Source organism: Camelus ferus, chromosome 3 (assembly GCF_009834535.1).
Source record: "Camelus ferus isolate YT-003-E chromosome 3, BCGSAC_Cfer_1.0, whole genome shotgun sequence".
Classification (NCBI taxonomy): domain Eukaryota; kingdom Metazoa; phylum Chordata; class Mammalia; order Artiodactyla; family Camelidae; genus Camelus; species Camelus ferus.
Window position 1 is genome coordinate 100,050,978 of NC_045698.1, and position 16,229 is coordinate 100,067,206.

The following is a 16,229-nucleotide window of genomic DNA, read 5'->3' on the forward strand; positions in this document are numbered from 1 at the left end:
CGCCTGATTTATTTCATTTGACATAATAACCTCCAAATCTATCCATGTTGTTGCAAATGGCAAAATTTCATTGTTTTTTTATGGCTGAGTAGTTTTATACACACACACACACACACACACACACACACACACACACACACACATCACATCACATCACATTTTCTTTATCCATTTATCTGTTGATGGACACTTAGGTTGCTTTCATATCTTGGCTATTATAAATAATGCTGCTGTGAAAATTGGGGTGCATGTATCTTTTCAAATTAATGCTTTCATTTTCTTTGGATATACAGCCAGGAGTGGGATTACTGGATCATGTGATAGTTCTATTTTTAGTCTTTTGAGGGACCTTCATACTCTTTTCCATAGTGGCTGCACCAGTTTATATCCCTACCAACAGTGTACAAGGGTTCCGTTTTCTCCACATCCTTGCCAACATTTGTTATTTGTGATCTTTTTGATGATAACTATTTTGACAGGTGTGTGGTGGTATCTCATTGTGGTTTTGATTTGCATTTCTCTAATATTTAGCCATGTTGAGCGTCTATTCACGTGCCTGTTGGCCATCTACAGGTCTTCTTTGGAAAAATGTCTATTCAGATCTTCTGCCCATTTTTTAATTGGGTTGTTTATTTTTTTGATGCTGAGTTGAATGAGTTGCTTATATATTTAGGATATAACCGCTTATCAGTCACATAATATCAAAACAAACTCTTGATTCGTACAATGTGAATGAATTCCAAATGAATTATGGTGAGTGAAAGAAATCAGACACGAAAGGGCATTCCATTTCTATAAAGTTACAGAATATGTGGACTAATCTGTAGAGACAGAAAGCAGATTGAATGTGTGCCTGGGAACGGACTGGGTGGAGGGGTGGTGCGTTGTAGAGGGATACCCGGGGCTGACGGAAATCTTCATTACCTTGATTGTGGTGATGATTTCATGTGTATGTACAGATGTCAAAACTCATAAGTTGTATGCTTAACCATGTGCAATTTGTTACACATTAGTTGTACTTCAGTAAAGCTGTTAAAACATATTTATTACACACCTGCTCTGTTCCAGGGCCTGTTTGAGCTCTGGGGACAAGGGTAAGCAAAAACAGACACTACGTGCCCTCGGGGAGCTTGGAGTCTAATAAGGAGAAAGATATTATTTGAATTATCACTTACAGCAACAGAAAAGTTTAGCTGTGATCAGTGCTGTGAGGGAAGGAGGGGTCCATGGTGCTATGTGAACATGTCTGGGAGAACGTGACCTGGTCTAGGAATGTCTTCCTGAGAAGTGACCACTGAACCAAGATCACAGAAGCTCAGAGTTAGAAGGAGACCTCAAGGTCATCTTGTTTCAACTGTTACCAAACCTACAAATTAAACCTATTTAAAATAGTCTCAGCAGGAGTTTAATCTAGCCCAGGTTATGCTGTACCATCACGGTCTACCAATACTGAGGACGTTTGGCTCTAAGTAGAACATGGCTTACAGATTTTAGCTGCATGAGGCTCTTGCCTGAGAAGGTTTGTGATCCACCTTCCACCTCCTGTGGGCGTGAACACTCAGGTTTGAGAAGATGAAGTCATCACCCTGTTGACGTTTGTGTTTGTCCTGGAGAGGAGCAGAGCCCACGATCTGGCCTCGTCTTGATGGTCTGTGTGTTCCCCACAGGGAGAAGATGAGTCAGTCACCCTCAAATCCTGCACACGGCGGAAAACAGACTCTATCGAGAAGAGGTTTTGCTTTGATGTGGAAGCAGTAGACAGGTGAGTAGCTGTCCCACTTTTCTTAGGAGTACATATTGCTGAATTTAGATCTCTTACCTTGTCCATTCGGCCACAACTTTCTGGTGTTTCCCCCCTCTTTCCCATCTCCATCCCTCCTCTCGTACTCAGTTTGGAGTAGACCTCAGGGCAGTTGCTGATGTGCAAGAATCAATATATCCTCTCTCATCTTTCAGATTCAGCACTGAGCCCCTGGTTGGTTGTTTGGTTTCATTTTCATGTTAGGGCCTCCCTTCTTGGGAATGTGTGTTATATCTCAGGAGGATGAATATATGTTTAAAGAAAACTGTTCAGCGTGACTGTTTCAGGTATTGGAGTTTTTTTTAACTGAAAAAATTTTAATTTAATAAAATGATTCAGGAGGAATTAGGTAGCGGGAAAAGTGGGAGAAGTCTGCTCAATTGAAAAAAAAGAGCTTTTAGTTAACAGCATTTCACTCACTGCTGTGTGTGCGTGCTCAGGAAAGACATCAGACCACTCGCAAGATCACAGTCTTCGGGGTGGGAGCTCTGTGTTGTGTTTCTCCAGATTTATAGAGTCTCATTAAGCTGTACCACTTCATGGTGTTGAGCTAGCTTGACAGCATTCCAGTTCTTGGAGACACTTTACTTGGCAACAGGTTAATTCTTTCAATGAGAGCCACGTGTTAAGCTTGTATGAGCTGCCTATTCAAGATCGGCAGTGCTGGCATGAAGAGCCTTCAATCTCAGCATGATTCTCATTTAATGCTGTTGAATTTCTCCCCTTTATTAACAAAAAGATAAAGCCACACCACTTTGTCAAGCCAGTGCTTCTCCCCTCCCTGGGACGTTTACCTGTGGCCTCTTTATAGTAGCCGTCGAGGATCCAGAGCCCGAGTTCCGCCGGGACTCTGCTCCTCCGCGTGCACCCCGGTTTGCAGTGCCTTCTCGTGGCGCGGGGATGTCTCCCTGTGTCGCGGCTGCCAGGGCGGCTCGAGCACCCGTGGAGAGAGCGTGCCCGCTTAGCCTGAATCCGATGTTCGTGGAAACTCACCATGTCCCTTCTTAGTGGTCTCGTCATTACACCTTTGGCTCTCAAGTCAGGCAACCCAGATCTAATGTTTGACTTGGCTGCTCAGTTGCCATGTGATTTTGGGAAAGTCACTCAGTCTTGCAGGGCCTTGATTTCCTTCTCTGGAAAATGAAGATGGTAATAGTACCTAGTTCCTGGAATTATAAGGCTTTGAGAAGCGAATGCATATAAAACACTGGGCAGAGTGGCAAATAATACATGCTCAATGATTTGCCATTTTTAATTTGTTGTTAATTAGCATTTTGTGCATGTGTATCAGACCTAGTGTTTCGTAAGGCTAGACTCTAAATGCAGAAAAGTAAATAGAATTTGTAAAGAAAAGAGAGTTCCCCAATCATGCACTGTGTGGAGGTTGTGAGAGGGGCAGGGAATGGAGAAGGGTTGTTTGGAAGGGTAGGCTGAGCTGGGGTAGCAAAGGGAAATTACAAAGAGGGTGGTGACTCAAACTGAGATCAGTTATTCTTAATTGTAAACAAATCCTCAATCAGGATACTTTAAGCCCTTGTAGGCATCTTCCTGCTCTCAGCGTAGAATTTATGGGAATCCATCCTCCTGGCATCCATGAAAGATGGATTAGCAGATGTGCTTGTGTGGAAGGGGAGCCGGCTGTTTGATGCTGGTCACACAGGTAGTTCCCAGAGATGATCGTCTGTTTGCAGGGCTCCTTGGACAAGGGCATGCCTCGCATCACAGCTCCTGCTAGATTGTAAAAGAGGTCAGTGATGCTTCCTGAAGCTGAATTGTTTTCTTCTTCAGAAGTTTCCCAGAAGTTGTAGAGAGTTGTTTTTTAGGCAATTAAAACTCACCATGGTTCCTCCATCTCATTTCCACCCTTACCAACACTTCCTGCCACCTTCCCCCTGTATGAGGCCCAGAAAAGCTTTGCACATCCCAATTATAAGCTGAGAGCAAATGTGTCACATTCAGCATACTGAGTGAATTTAGGAAGCCGATTTCTTCTGAGTCGCCGTCTCTGGTTCCCTTGGCGGGACGTGGAGGGGCTTTGGTTGAGGTTCAGAATGAGGCTGCTAAGTCCCCTCATAATAAGCGGAGGTGGGGGTAGGTAATTCTCTTGTATTATTTGTATTTTAACTTTTCTGTATATTTTGATGTTTTGACACCTTAACACGCTGTCTGGCTGGGGAGAGCCTGCCCCTTCCAGGGCTAGCCAATTCTTAGAGTCAGCCGAGGGCTCATCCTGGGGAGGGCCACTGATGTGTGGACTTCAGGTCAGAGCCACCTTGCCTCCCCTGGCCCCAACACCCCGGGAGGCAATATTCCTCTGCCTGAAGCATCCCGGGCCAGGTACAGGCACCGAGGGACCCACTCCTATAGCCTAGCAGCCCTGAAGTTATTCAGGCTAGCCGCTCCTGAACAGTTAACCCTTCCCTGCCTTGCCTTTCCTGTGGGAGCTCTGATAAAGGTCATGGGCTGGGCTGTCCCCTCCCACCACTTGTCTCCTGGATGATGCCGGTTCTTTGCCACGTGGCCCTGTGTGCCATGTCGTGCATACTGTGTCCCGCACCCTTGAATATATGAGACTCTGCTTGCCTGAGCCTCTTCTGTGTCTCCTCTTGCGGCTGCACCTGACTGGCCTTCACCTCAAAGAACACAGAGCATCTGTGAAACACCTTTCTGCTTTCTATGTAGGTCATTGTCTTTGGTCTCAAAGATTAGATTACAGTTGGGCAGTATTTTCCTTAGTGTCTCTCTGCCTTTTCCTCACACATCCAGGAAGGGACTGAGACAGGAGGGAAAAGGCATGTCCACAGTGCTCAGGGGAGGCATCCCTGGGAACTCTGCCCGGAGTCCCTTTCCCTGGAAGACTCCCCTACATCTTGCTTTTTCACCAGTGCACTGAGTCAGGAGGTGATGCTGCTACCTGTCCGGCTATCTTTTCAACCTTCCATAGATTTCCCAGCTTCTACCTGCTGGGCTAGAGAGGTACGGGGCGTGGGGAAGCAAGATGCAAGGTTGGCCACCTAGGAAATGTGAAAGCCACAGAGAGAATGGCTCTAGTTAACAGTGTGAGGTTTCAGAGTGTGCTGGGAGTGTGTGAACTGTAGGATATGTGGACACTGATGTGATGGCTATGAGCGTTTTATTCTATCAAGGTATTACTACATGCTGAAGTGTGGCTTGTTTGACTTAGAATATGTGACCTTGTGGTTCTCAAGCCTGGATGCTTTTATCCTTCAGGCTCCGGGCTGCTACTTCGTGTTACTCTGTAACAGAAGCTGTAGCCTTTAGGAAGTAATGTTCTAGGAGGTCAGGCCTGCGAGTTGATTGCATCAGCATCTCTTCCTGTATGGTGAGAACTTGCCCGGTCTCAGCATCCGAGCGGGTGCTTGTTAGAACCGCAGCTGCTCGTTCCCGCCCCAGACCTACACAGTCCAACTTTCGGCGAGACAGACCCTGCAATCCACCTTTTGAATAAGCCCTTCTGTGGTCCTCTGTTCTTACTCATAATTGGTGCACTGATCAGCGGGCTTATCATGATATAGTTTCCCAGAGCACAGACATGCATTTTCCTTATTCAAAATAGAACAAACAACAGTAAAACAAGATAAAAATTAAAAAGAAGAGAAACTTCAGTCTCCTTTACTAAGGAGCTTAATTCTTTGCCATATAGAGGCGCGTGCAGCTGGAAAGGTGGTTACCAGGCTCTGACACAGAGTAGCAGGGTAAAAGCAACAGCAGTAACCACAATAAAACCAACTTTTTTTTGTTAACAATGGAGGAGGGATGCGGGAACCAGCGGTAAGAGAGCACTTTCTGGAAGCTGAACACTTGTTCGTGTGGTTTCATGTGATTCTCATGTAACCCTCACTCCAGCCCAGGGACGTGTGTGCTCCAAGGACCCCGGGTTACTACAGTTTACAGGGTGAGTCTCACCCAGAACTCAGGGGTTTGAACAGAGGGTGGGTGGAACTCATTGCAGGGCGCTTTGCTGCCTCACAGCTCAGGACGTTTTAGAAACGTTTTTGAGGGATGAGACCGGTGCTGTCTGTACTTGGATTTCGGGAACTCCACTGAGCCGTCAGCTTGCTGACTGTGAGATCCGAGTCCTGCTTTCTCACTGTCATCATTTGTACTTGGCACGTGAACGAGTGGTGTGTGAACCACAGCAGCACACTTGCCTCTGTCCCCACATTTCTGCCCTGCTGCCCTTCAGAAAGCCCTTGCATGGCTGCCAACTTAGAGAGGCCATGCAGAGAGAGCACCGGCCAGGCTCAGGGCACACAGTAGGTGCTCCATGAATGCTGGCTTTTCAACTTTTTTTTTTGTACATTTCTTCTTTTGCCTTTTATTTTTAACATGAGTCTCATTTCTGTTTATCTGAGGAGACCAGCATAAGTAAGCAATCAGAGCAGTGGTGCCATTTGTCAGTTGATGGTTTTCATTGTATCCCAGCTCATTGCTGTCAGTTTGCTCAAATCCTGCTGAAAAGAGGTTAATCCCTGACATGCCCTTCCTTTAGGAAGAACCGTGGTGACTCTTTGACCCACGAATGAGCTGGAAATCAAATTGTGTTAATTCGGAGTCTGGGGATTTAGATTTGTCATTCTTGAACTTCTTATGTCAAAGATCCTCTGTAGTACTGTGAATATATTTCAGAAACCTCCTTTTAATCCTAAATTCTTTTCCTTTGACATCTCAAAACTAGACCTGTAGTCCCTTCTCTGTATCCTACAGCCTTCTATATTGACTTCCGCATAATTACTAGAATTCCACGTAATTACGTCTCATCCTTCCATTCTTTCTAGTTGCCTGCCTTTTTTTTTTTCTTCAGAACTAGTTTTGGGGGAGCTTCAGACCTGAGAAGCTGCTGAACACCCCTGGACTATTCTGAGTAAATGTTTCCCAGGCTAATAGTAGCTCTTCATTGGTCTTTGGTTTTCTTTCAAAAGGACTTCACGGTTTACAACACTGAGAAGTGAAAGTTAGTAGAAATTCTCGCGTCTTTCTTCAATTCCAAACTGAGAAGTTGCTTAGCTGACGGTATCATGTCCATCCAATCATTGTGATGCTACTTTGCATTTCCCTTCTGGTTTTGGTTTTAAATGCAGTTTCAGGACTCTAGCACTTAGAATACATGACTGCAACTGAACGTGTGCGATGTGCAGTGGTTGTGGGTGTTGCCACGACATGCTCCAAAGAAGGATATGCTCTTATTTTCCTAGAAGATACTTGTTATGGGTTGAATTGTGCACCTGCCAAACTCATGTGTTGAAGTTCTGGTCCCCAGTGTCTGAAAATGAAAGTTATTTGGAGCTAGGGTCTTTACAGAGTCAGTCAAGTAAAAGTAAGGCCATTAGGGTGGACCCTAATCCAACAGGACTGATGTAATTTGAATGTAGAGCCAGACACGTGCCCAAGGAGAACCCCTTGTGAACAGAGCTCAGGGTGATGTGGCTTCCAGCCAAGGAATGGCTTAGAGATGCCTCAGAGACCACCCGAAGCTGAGACGGGCATGGAGAAGACTCTCCTTTGGGTACCTCAGAAGGAACCCACCTGCTTACACCTTGCTCTCCAACTTCTAGCCTCTAGACCTGTGAGGTGATGCCTTTCTGTTGTTTATGCAGCCCAGTTTGTGACAGCATCCTTCGCAAACTAACACCGTGTTGACTAGGGAGGGCCTCTCTCACTGATGCAGCAATAAAAAGCTCCATCAGCCTTTTAAATGGACGGCCCCACCCACTCCTTGGACAGTCCCACTGGCAAGGAGCCCCGCGTCACAGAGCAGCCCTTGCACGTAGACTATCTTCCTTATTCTGGGTGCTCTTTACAGTAGCCTAGCTGAGCTTTTCAGTTTAAAAATCATCCTTTTTTTATACCTTAATAGAGAAGCATTCTTTGGTGACTTTGTATTACTTTGCCATAGCGCCGAGCATCTGAAAGTTTCTATTTGACATTCTAGTTGAATAAAGAATAGATTTATCATTTTTTCTTCCATGCGTGTTAACTCTTTTTGAGGGAGTTGAGTGTAAAATTCCTGGGCAAAAATGGGACTTCATCGAAAAGCAGCCGTTAGTGGTGGTGGCGTGTGATTCTGGCCAATGTCTGTGTTCAGTCACTTTGAATAACTAACTTCCCTCCATGCAGCATCTTATGGAAATTACCAAGCAAATGTAGGGAAAATATTTGTGTAAGCTAAAGAATCACAGCGGTCGTCATCTCTCAGCATCTCTGCATTTGTTTATTTTTAAGAAATTTCTCACAGATGTACGTAACGCGTGGGTATTTTCTCCCAGATGTTTACAGGAGGGGCCCCTAAAACCATATGGAAAATAATAGACACAAAAGCCTTCTTTTGGATGCACAGAATCAATGGAGTCTCTTGAGGGGCAGTGTTTATACTTGGGGAAAGGAAACAATTAGAATGTTTTTATTTTTTCCAGGACTAGCTGAGCCCAACGCAAGTCCATACATTTGAAGACGATATGTGTTGTGTAGAGTACCCCAGTGCCCGCACTGGTCCTCTCCAGAGGTGGGCGGCAAAGGACAATGTATTAGGGTGACAAGGGGACTTGGTGCTAAGGGTGTAATGGGGACCAAGACAAGTGTAGTCATTGCTTTCCAGATCTTACCGTGGACTATAGAATGGGCACACGCTGACACACACACATCGTGCAGCTGAAGGTGTATGTACTAGTATGTTGAGTGTTGGAGCAAACTTGGAGGTCTAGAATGCTGGGGGGAAAATGTAACAGACAGAGGGACTCCCCCCTTTACTCTTACACAGAATGACGGCGTGAACGGAATGCCCTGAATACTCATTTCCTCTGCCCTTCCCTACCTTCCTCATTTGTTAAGCATCATTACCTGCCAGAGACTCTACTGATGGTACAGATAGAAAGTTTAATGAAGCACTATGAATCTCTTGGACTTTCCTTCTTAAAAACCATCATCTGATTTTTCTTGCACACCAAATCCCAAGTCCTCCTTTTCTGCAAGCTTTCCTCTGAACCAGTCCCAGCCTGCATGTAACAGCTACTGTCTGCTCAGTCCTTGTCTTCACACCGTGTGCTGTGTGTTTGCACAACAGAGGATGAGCGTTTCTTTGTTTGCTAGTTGTTTAATTAGGTATGTTTTATATAACACTGCCCAGTTCTAAATCTCTGTCTCAGGTGATCTGCTCCCAGAGGCAGAATAATGTCATTTGCTACAGCTTTGAATGCAGTACTGTGTGCTTGTGGTTCTGCAATTTGATTTTTTTCTGGTAATGCAGTTTTTGAGTTAGATTATTTTGTTCTTTCCTTTGGGACTTTGGTGAATTCCTGTGTCAGAGATTATAGGAACTTAATCATGTTAGTTGACATTTAAACTAAAACTTCGCACAATCTGTGTTTCTGAATAGGTAGGACCAAAACAAAAACAAAAACCGCTGCAGGAAAATGGGAGATTGATTAAAGTAAGAACAGTGGAGGCTACAAAGATTTATGGAAGATCTAAAACATCTAGCCCAGCCCTCTAATGAGGCACCACCCTTATTTCAAGTATGTTTTTATAGAAGGAGGCAGGGAAAAGATCGAAGCAGCCCTAAGTCTCATTTTGGGATCTCCATCTTACTAGCTGTGTGAGTCTGGGCGGGTGGTTTAAGCACATCTGTAAGACGGGGACTAGTCACACCTTGCAGGCTTGTTGTGAAGATGGAATGCAGTAATATTCTCCGCTGATATAGTTCTCTGTCAGGAGACGTTGCTCCTTTGAAGTTTTTCTCTGTACCCTAAAACCCGGGGCTTCACTGTTCTCGTGGTGAAATTTAGCTTTGGAGGGTATGTCTTTGAGCCGGTTGGTTTCATTTTGATGGCGTTCCTTTTTGCTATAGTGTCATGACTTTCCAAGTCATCTGTGTACTGAGCGTGGATACAGGTGCTTTAAGTGTGTGTATGTGGGAAAGGGGAAGATTCCGTTTTCAAACTCGATGTGCGATAACGTATTACTTATATATGTTTCCTATACAAGATAAAAGATTGAAGCCCCTCCTTCCAATCTGTGGTCTCAAAGGGAAACCATACTAATTTTAAGTTAAAATAATACTATTGTAATTTGGTATATGGTGTGTATGCATGAGCTTTTTTGTGTGTCTTCGCGAGGTTGTGTGAGTCTAAGACTGTGTGTTTTCCAAAAGCGGTCATCTTATGTAACAGACTTTGTTTCCATGCTCAACCTCTAGATGGCAGCTTTGTATATATATTAGTAACTCTTAGGAGGTCCAGTTGAAAATTAGCTGTCCTTTATACATGAACATTTGGTAGTCAGTGGTGCCTCTGTGTGTGTGTGTGTGTGTGTGTGTTCCTGTAGAAGAAACCACCATGTGACTATTACCCCTTAAAGTAAAGAGATTCTAAATGACTCATTCTTTCTCTAGAACTTCCTTCCTCCCACCCTTGTATGATGGGTTATTTCATACCCATTTTCCTGCAGAAACGAGCATGCTCCGTTACCCTAGCCTCTGTTTAAACATTACCTTTTTTACCTTGCTTTCTGACCTAAAGCATCAGGCTCTTTGCTTCAGCGACAGCTTATCTGAGGATGCTGACAAAAAGATGGGTGACTTGGACTGTCCAGCGTGTGCTGAGAACCAGGCAGTCTTACTTTTCCCTGTCGGTGCAGTGTGCGTTTTTATCTTTTGCAACAGATGAATCCATTTTTCCTGGTTTCAAGCTTCCCTTCCCCTCCCCTTCTCACCCCTTGTTTGAAATAATATTTGATTTTGCCTTCCTGCCAGTTGGTTGGAGTGCTGGTCTCAATGCCATTGACATTTCAGAGAGGAAATGGCTTTTTCCTTCCTCGGAGGGTGTTACACTGCTCTGACTTCCATGACTTGGGTGGGGGGAAAGTGGGGGAGAGTATCTTACTTTTCAGAATTGCTCCTTAGCTGTTCTTTAAAATAAGCTAGTTAAGAAATTCTCGGACTCTGTAGAATTCATGTAATTTTTAAATTACTGAGGTTTTTTTCTTGTAAAAAAGCTTAAATGAGAGTATTTGCTGTTAGATTCTGGTTTAAGTAAGTCGGATGTGTTGTTTAATGGACTCTGGTGTGACATAAGGCAGCCTTATGTTATTTCTGTAACTTTTTCCTATTTCTTATTTCTCTTTCTATTCTTTAGTCTGCATGTGAAATTTAGAGTTTTGTTGATTGGGTATACCAGTTGATTTGCCAATTCCTAAATATAAAATGAGTTTATTTTTTAGAAGTCTTAACCAAAATTTTGCCGTTACCTAAGTCTGAAGAAAGGGAATAATTCAGCAAGTAAACTCCATTTACGTACAGGTCTCTTCATCATGAGATAGAATAGTAACAAAGAAAAAAATTGACAAATGACCTAGAAGATTTCTTGAATTAGAATACATTTCCACAGTTTCTTATCAACAGTAACAAGTGTTCGCGCTTTCCCTGAGTGTTGCTCATCCCGGCGACTAATGCCGCTTTCCCCTGGTGCCGTGTGTTGCAGTGTGCTGCCTCCTCTCTCCCTGCTGCCTGGCATCGTGGCTGGCACGTAACAGGCACTCAGTCGGTATCTGTTCCATTAAAGAACATGTAACTTAATGTGCCAAAGATGTCTTTGTCTAGGCTTCCTGATATTTCATGAATTCGGTCTCCTTTAAAGTAAAAATGTGGGAAGTTATCTGAGGTGATTGGCAATACCGCTCTTTAAACTGTTATTGCTGCTGTGGCCCTCATTATTTTAGGACCTTCCCTTCCCCAGAGGTGAGTGCTGCAGGCTGTAATAGGTTCTGGTTCATTCGTTCGTTATGATCAGGTCCTTTTTGAATAATTGATTAGAAGCCTACTTCTGAAAACTTCTTAAGGGGCGTGTGTGTGTGTATGTGTGTGTGTGTGTATGTGTGTGTGTGTGGCACGGTGCGGGGAGAGGAAGTTCTTTCCTCCTTCTCCCCTTTCCTTCCTCTAGAGAGAGAGAGAGAGAGTGAAAGAGAGAAGTGCCTTCCTCCCCCCTCCCCCCTCCCCGCCTCCCCCGAAGTTGCTGGTCTCCCTGGATCCCAGGGCACAGACACTGCGTGCACCAGGGGGCAGTCCAGCATTGTGGTATGGGCTATGGGCTTTGCTTTAGAGTCAGGCAGGCTGAGTTCAGGTTGAGGCTTTGCCGCTTACAGCAGTGCACGACTGTGCAAGTCATTTCTGAGTCTCAGTGTCTTAAGGAAGTATAATGATAGTCCCTACTTCATTGTGAGGAACAAATGATAATGCAAAGTCCTTATCCCCGGGCTTGGCCCATAATAAACGCTCAGTAAATCTTAGCTACAGTCTGGGGGCTGCCAGTTCGCATCTTCTGGTTCCTCGGTCACTTTCCGTCCCTCTCACCGGTACCCAACCCGGGCATTTACATTAGTCTCCTGCACAAGGATCTGTCATGCACAAGGACCGTCAGTATTTGGTTAGCGTGCATCGTTGTGCAGATTCATAGCTTGCTGTGTCCAAATAGGATTAATGTTGCCCTGCTGTGGTGACCCTGGGTCCTGAGTATTGGAAAAAATGGGAAAGTATCCCAAGTTCCTCCTTCATTGGTGATCCGGAAAGGTGCCGCTGCGTTGAACTGTGAGGTGCATCAAGCATGCAGACCTGCGTCACTGTTGGTCCCAGTGTACAAGGTGACGTTGCAACATGCCACGAGAGCCTGGTGTAGGGAGAGGCAGAGGAGGACGGACACAGACCCCAGAAGCTGTAAGCTGGCCCACAGACATATTTGGTTTGGCTTGAGTAGCACTGGAGGCAACATTTTAAAATGGGACAAATCTGTGAATGCCGAATCCCGCCTTCCCCTGTGCCAGCTGTTTATAGAGCTGAAAGGTGGGTGCCTCCTTTAGATGGGATGTGTGCTCTCACTTGACCGCAGTCTTCACCATGCCCTGTTCACCCCCACCATGATGACAGGTGACAGCTGCCACTTTACCTTGTATTTTCACTGTTGTTTTTCCCATAGAGGGGAAGCACTCCCTTTTTCCTATAAGTCTATCAAAAAGTAAAAGTGCAAAGAAGGAAGGAAGGAAGGAAGGAAGGAAGGAAGGAAGGAAGGAAGGAAGGAAGGAAGGAAGGAAAGGAAGGAAGAAAGAAAGAAAGAAAGAAAGAAAGAAAGAAAGAAAGAAAGAGCGGGCTACATGTTTTAAGGAAAATGAGACCAAGCTTATTTTCCTCTGGGCAGTGAGGATTCTTACCAGTTTCCCTCATTTTACCTACTTGCCTGGTCTCTATTGACATTTGACTCTGTAATCTACACAGACATGGAAGAGATGTCATTCACCAGAATTACTCTGCTCTGGCCATATCTTTGTGTAAATGAAGATCTGCTGAAGCTTGAACGCTTGCAGTTGGCCAGGAATGGTTAGGGATCAGTTTTCCTGGTAGCACTTCAAGAGCAAAGGACCACTTCCTTTGGCCCTTGCTCATCTCTTTTTGCCTGTGGATGGCAGCCCGTTCTCCAGACCTTCATCATGTCCCTCTGTCTTCCTTTCGAGCATAGTGAGGCAAGTCTTCTGCACAGGCTGTGAGGATATGTTTCTTGAGGTGCCACAGTCCTTCTTTCACTCTGAACTCGACCCTTTAAATGCGCTGTTGTGTGGATTGAAGCTAGGGAGTGAACTCTGGTCAGCAGAAGATTTATAGTCTTATGAATGAGTAAACCCTAGATCTTTGGAGGTCGATTTAGAAAGAACAGTACTGTTAGATTCTGAGTGTTTGTTTCAGTGGGGTGGAGTGAGTTAGTAATAGCATTTCCTGGTCCAATAGGAAGTGGGTGAATTGCCAAGCCATTGAGCTCACCATTGTTGACTCAGATTCAGAAATAAGATTAGAGTTGGGAGGCTGTCGAGTAACCCTGGAATCAGGGCTGGTAGTGATTCTGCTTGCTCTTGGTTGGTGAGAAGGCTGTGAGCTGACCTCTGTGGTCCCGGGCTCCTGGATGTGTTGCTAAACGATGTATTGCTTTACGTGGAGGCAGTGTTGGAGGAGATACGGCGATGGGTAGCAGTCTGCCCTGTGATAGGAGCATCACCCCTGTCGTGTGAGAGGTGGAGTGTTGGAGAAGATTGCAGATCCTTGCTCGTGATTCCCAGGCTGGTCCAGATGTGTGGCACTGACTTTGGGCTGATTCAGAATGAACGGGGGGGTGCTGTAGTTTAGGTAGAATTTTAAGACTTAACCAAAAGAAGGCTTGTAAGTCATTTGTTTCTTCTGTCATCTGGTGGGTGGAGAGAGGGCCTTGGCAGATTTTCTAGAATTTGCTAAAGGATTTTGTCCATCAGTGATCAGATATTAATTCCAGAAGGGGGAAGTAGGCCACTTTGATGCTTTACTCAAGAGGAAAAAGGAAATGGCCGTGACGTCAGAGCCTGTGTGTCAGCCCGTGGCCTGGCCTGCTCTGTGGTGGAGGTGTGAGTTTTCAGTGCAGCGTGAGTGTTTTGTGAGTGGGGTCATGCACATCAGAAGCACCTGCGGCTCATTCCTTTTCCTTGTTAAGCTTTCCATACCTGACCTTTCCCTCCATAATTTTGACCTTACGCCGCACTGGACATCCGTTCCCTCCACCCATGCACCCCTCATTGGCCCCTGTGGTAATAACTGCTTTTTGGAGCATTTACTGTGTTTCTGACACTTGAAATGCCTTACACATAGGTCACTTCACCTTCACAACAACCCCACAATAAGGTACTCTTATTAACTGCATTTTAAAGAACAGTGTAGAAACGCTAGTCAGGATAACTAGTGAGCTTAAGGTACTGATGAGAAGTCGTGTATCTGGGATATTTAAAACGGTTTTTATTGAGATGTAATCACGGCAAAATGCATGAATTTTAAGTCTATATCTTACTGACTTTACACACCCATGCACGCACACACACACACACACACACACACACACACCCGTGTATCCAGCCAGGTCAAGTTATAGAACGTTTCTATCGCCCCAGAAGATTTCCTTGTGCCCTAACCAGTCACTGCCCCTACTCCTTCCTCAAGACAAAGTCACTGTTCTGTCTCTGTCACCATAGAGGGACCTTTGCAAGTGTTTGAACATCATATAAATCAAACCATACCGTTTGTAAAACGTCCTTTGTGTCTGGCCTCTTTCCTTCATTATCACGTCTACGAGATTCATTCATATTGTTGCGTGTAGTTGGTTCTTTTTAATTGTTGTGTGGTGTTCCCTTGTTTAAATATACAACTGTGTATTCTCTTATTAATGGATAGTTGGTGTTTTGGTGGTTGCAAATTTTGGCCGTTACGAATTAAACTGAGTATTCTTCGGTGTGTCTCTTGGTGGACATGTGTGCTCACTTCTCCTGGGTGTGCATCTAGAGGGATTTAGTTTTAGTAGACATCACCAAAGTGGTTTTATCAAGTTGCTCTCCCATCAGCAGTGGATGAGAGTTCCGGTGACACCCCGTTCTTGCTAGTCCTTGGTGTTGGTGGTCTTTTGAATTCTCTCCATTCAGAAGGGTGTTTGTCTTACTTCCTTGTGGTTTTAATTGCATTTCCCTGATGAGTCATCATGCTGGTCTCTGTTTCTTATGCTTGTTGGCCATTTGTGTGTCCTCTTTTATGAAATGCCTATTCAGGTCTTTTACCCATTTTGTGAATTGGGTTGTTCACTTTTTTCTTATTTATTTTTTTGGCATTCTTTGCATATTCTGGGTAGGCGTCTCCTCAGAGATATAAACTGCGCACGTCTTTTCTTACTTTATAGTTTGCCTTTTGACTTTCCAAAGGGTTATCTTTTGATGACTGCAAGTTTATTTTGGTGAAGTCCAATTTGTTCTTATTGTTTAAGGTTAGTGCTTTCTGTGTTCTTTTACAAAACTCATTGCCTTTCTCTCTCTTGGGTATTTTGAGGTAGGAAAAAATGTGGAGAACCACTGCTGTAGAAAGTAAGCCACAGTCACAATGGACGTTACTGGATGCCTGATTTGGGGTTGGATGTTTGCCTGGAGCAGCCTTCTGAGTCCTCACAATCATGAAGCACTCTAGGTTTTACAGAGCTCTTAATCGTTCGACCTCATTTGATCCCAGGCAGGAGCTCACTAAAGGCCTTGTGGGAGGGCCTAGTCCCTTTTGATGGCAGGGGACTTGGGTGGTCAACTTGAGCTCTCTGGGGGCTGCGGTGTCTTCCTGTTGGCAGTGGCCTTGTGCGCAAGGGTGAAGCATGAGGCTGCTCAGTTTGGATCCTGGCTCAGTAACTGTGGACACAGTACTTAACCTGTTTTAGCCTTGGTTTTCTCATCTGCTAAATGGGATAATGAGAGTTTACCTGCCTCCTGCTGTAGCTGTGAAGACGAAATGATTCCACATTCAGTGCTTAGCACAGCATCTGGCACACGGCGCTGGGTTATTAGTGTTGTAGGTGTTCTTTGATTATAGTGTTTGATAGGATCA

At 44.8% G+C, this 16,229-nt stretch overlaps 1 protein-coding gene across 6 annotated transcripts in view; it reads left to right on the forward strand.

The window, feature by feature from the left end:
• The window catches only part of ARHGAP26 (Rho GTPase activating protein 26), a 414,886-nt gene that overhangs the window by 139,043 nt on the left and 259,614 nt on the right, over positions 1-16,229 (forward strand). For all 6 annotated transcript variants that reach the window (XM_032476994.1, XM_032476996.1, XM_032476997.1 and 3 more), the window contains exon 10: positions 1,668-1,762. In XM_032476994.1, coding sequence (XP_032332885.1) covers positions 1,668-1,762 — 95 coding nt within the window. The remainder of the gene's footprint in view (positions 1-1,667; positions 1,763-16,229) is intronic.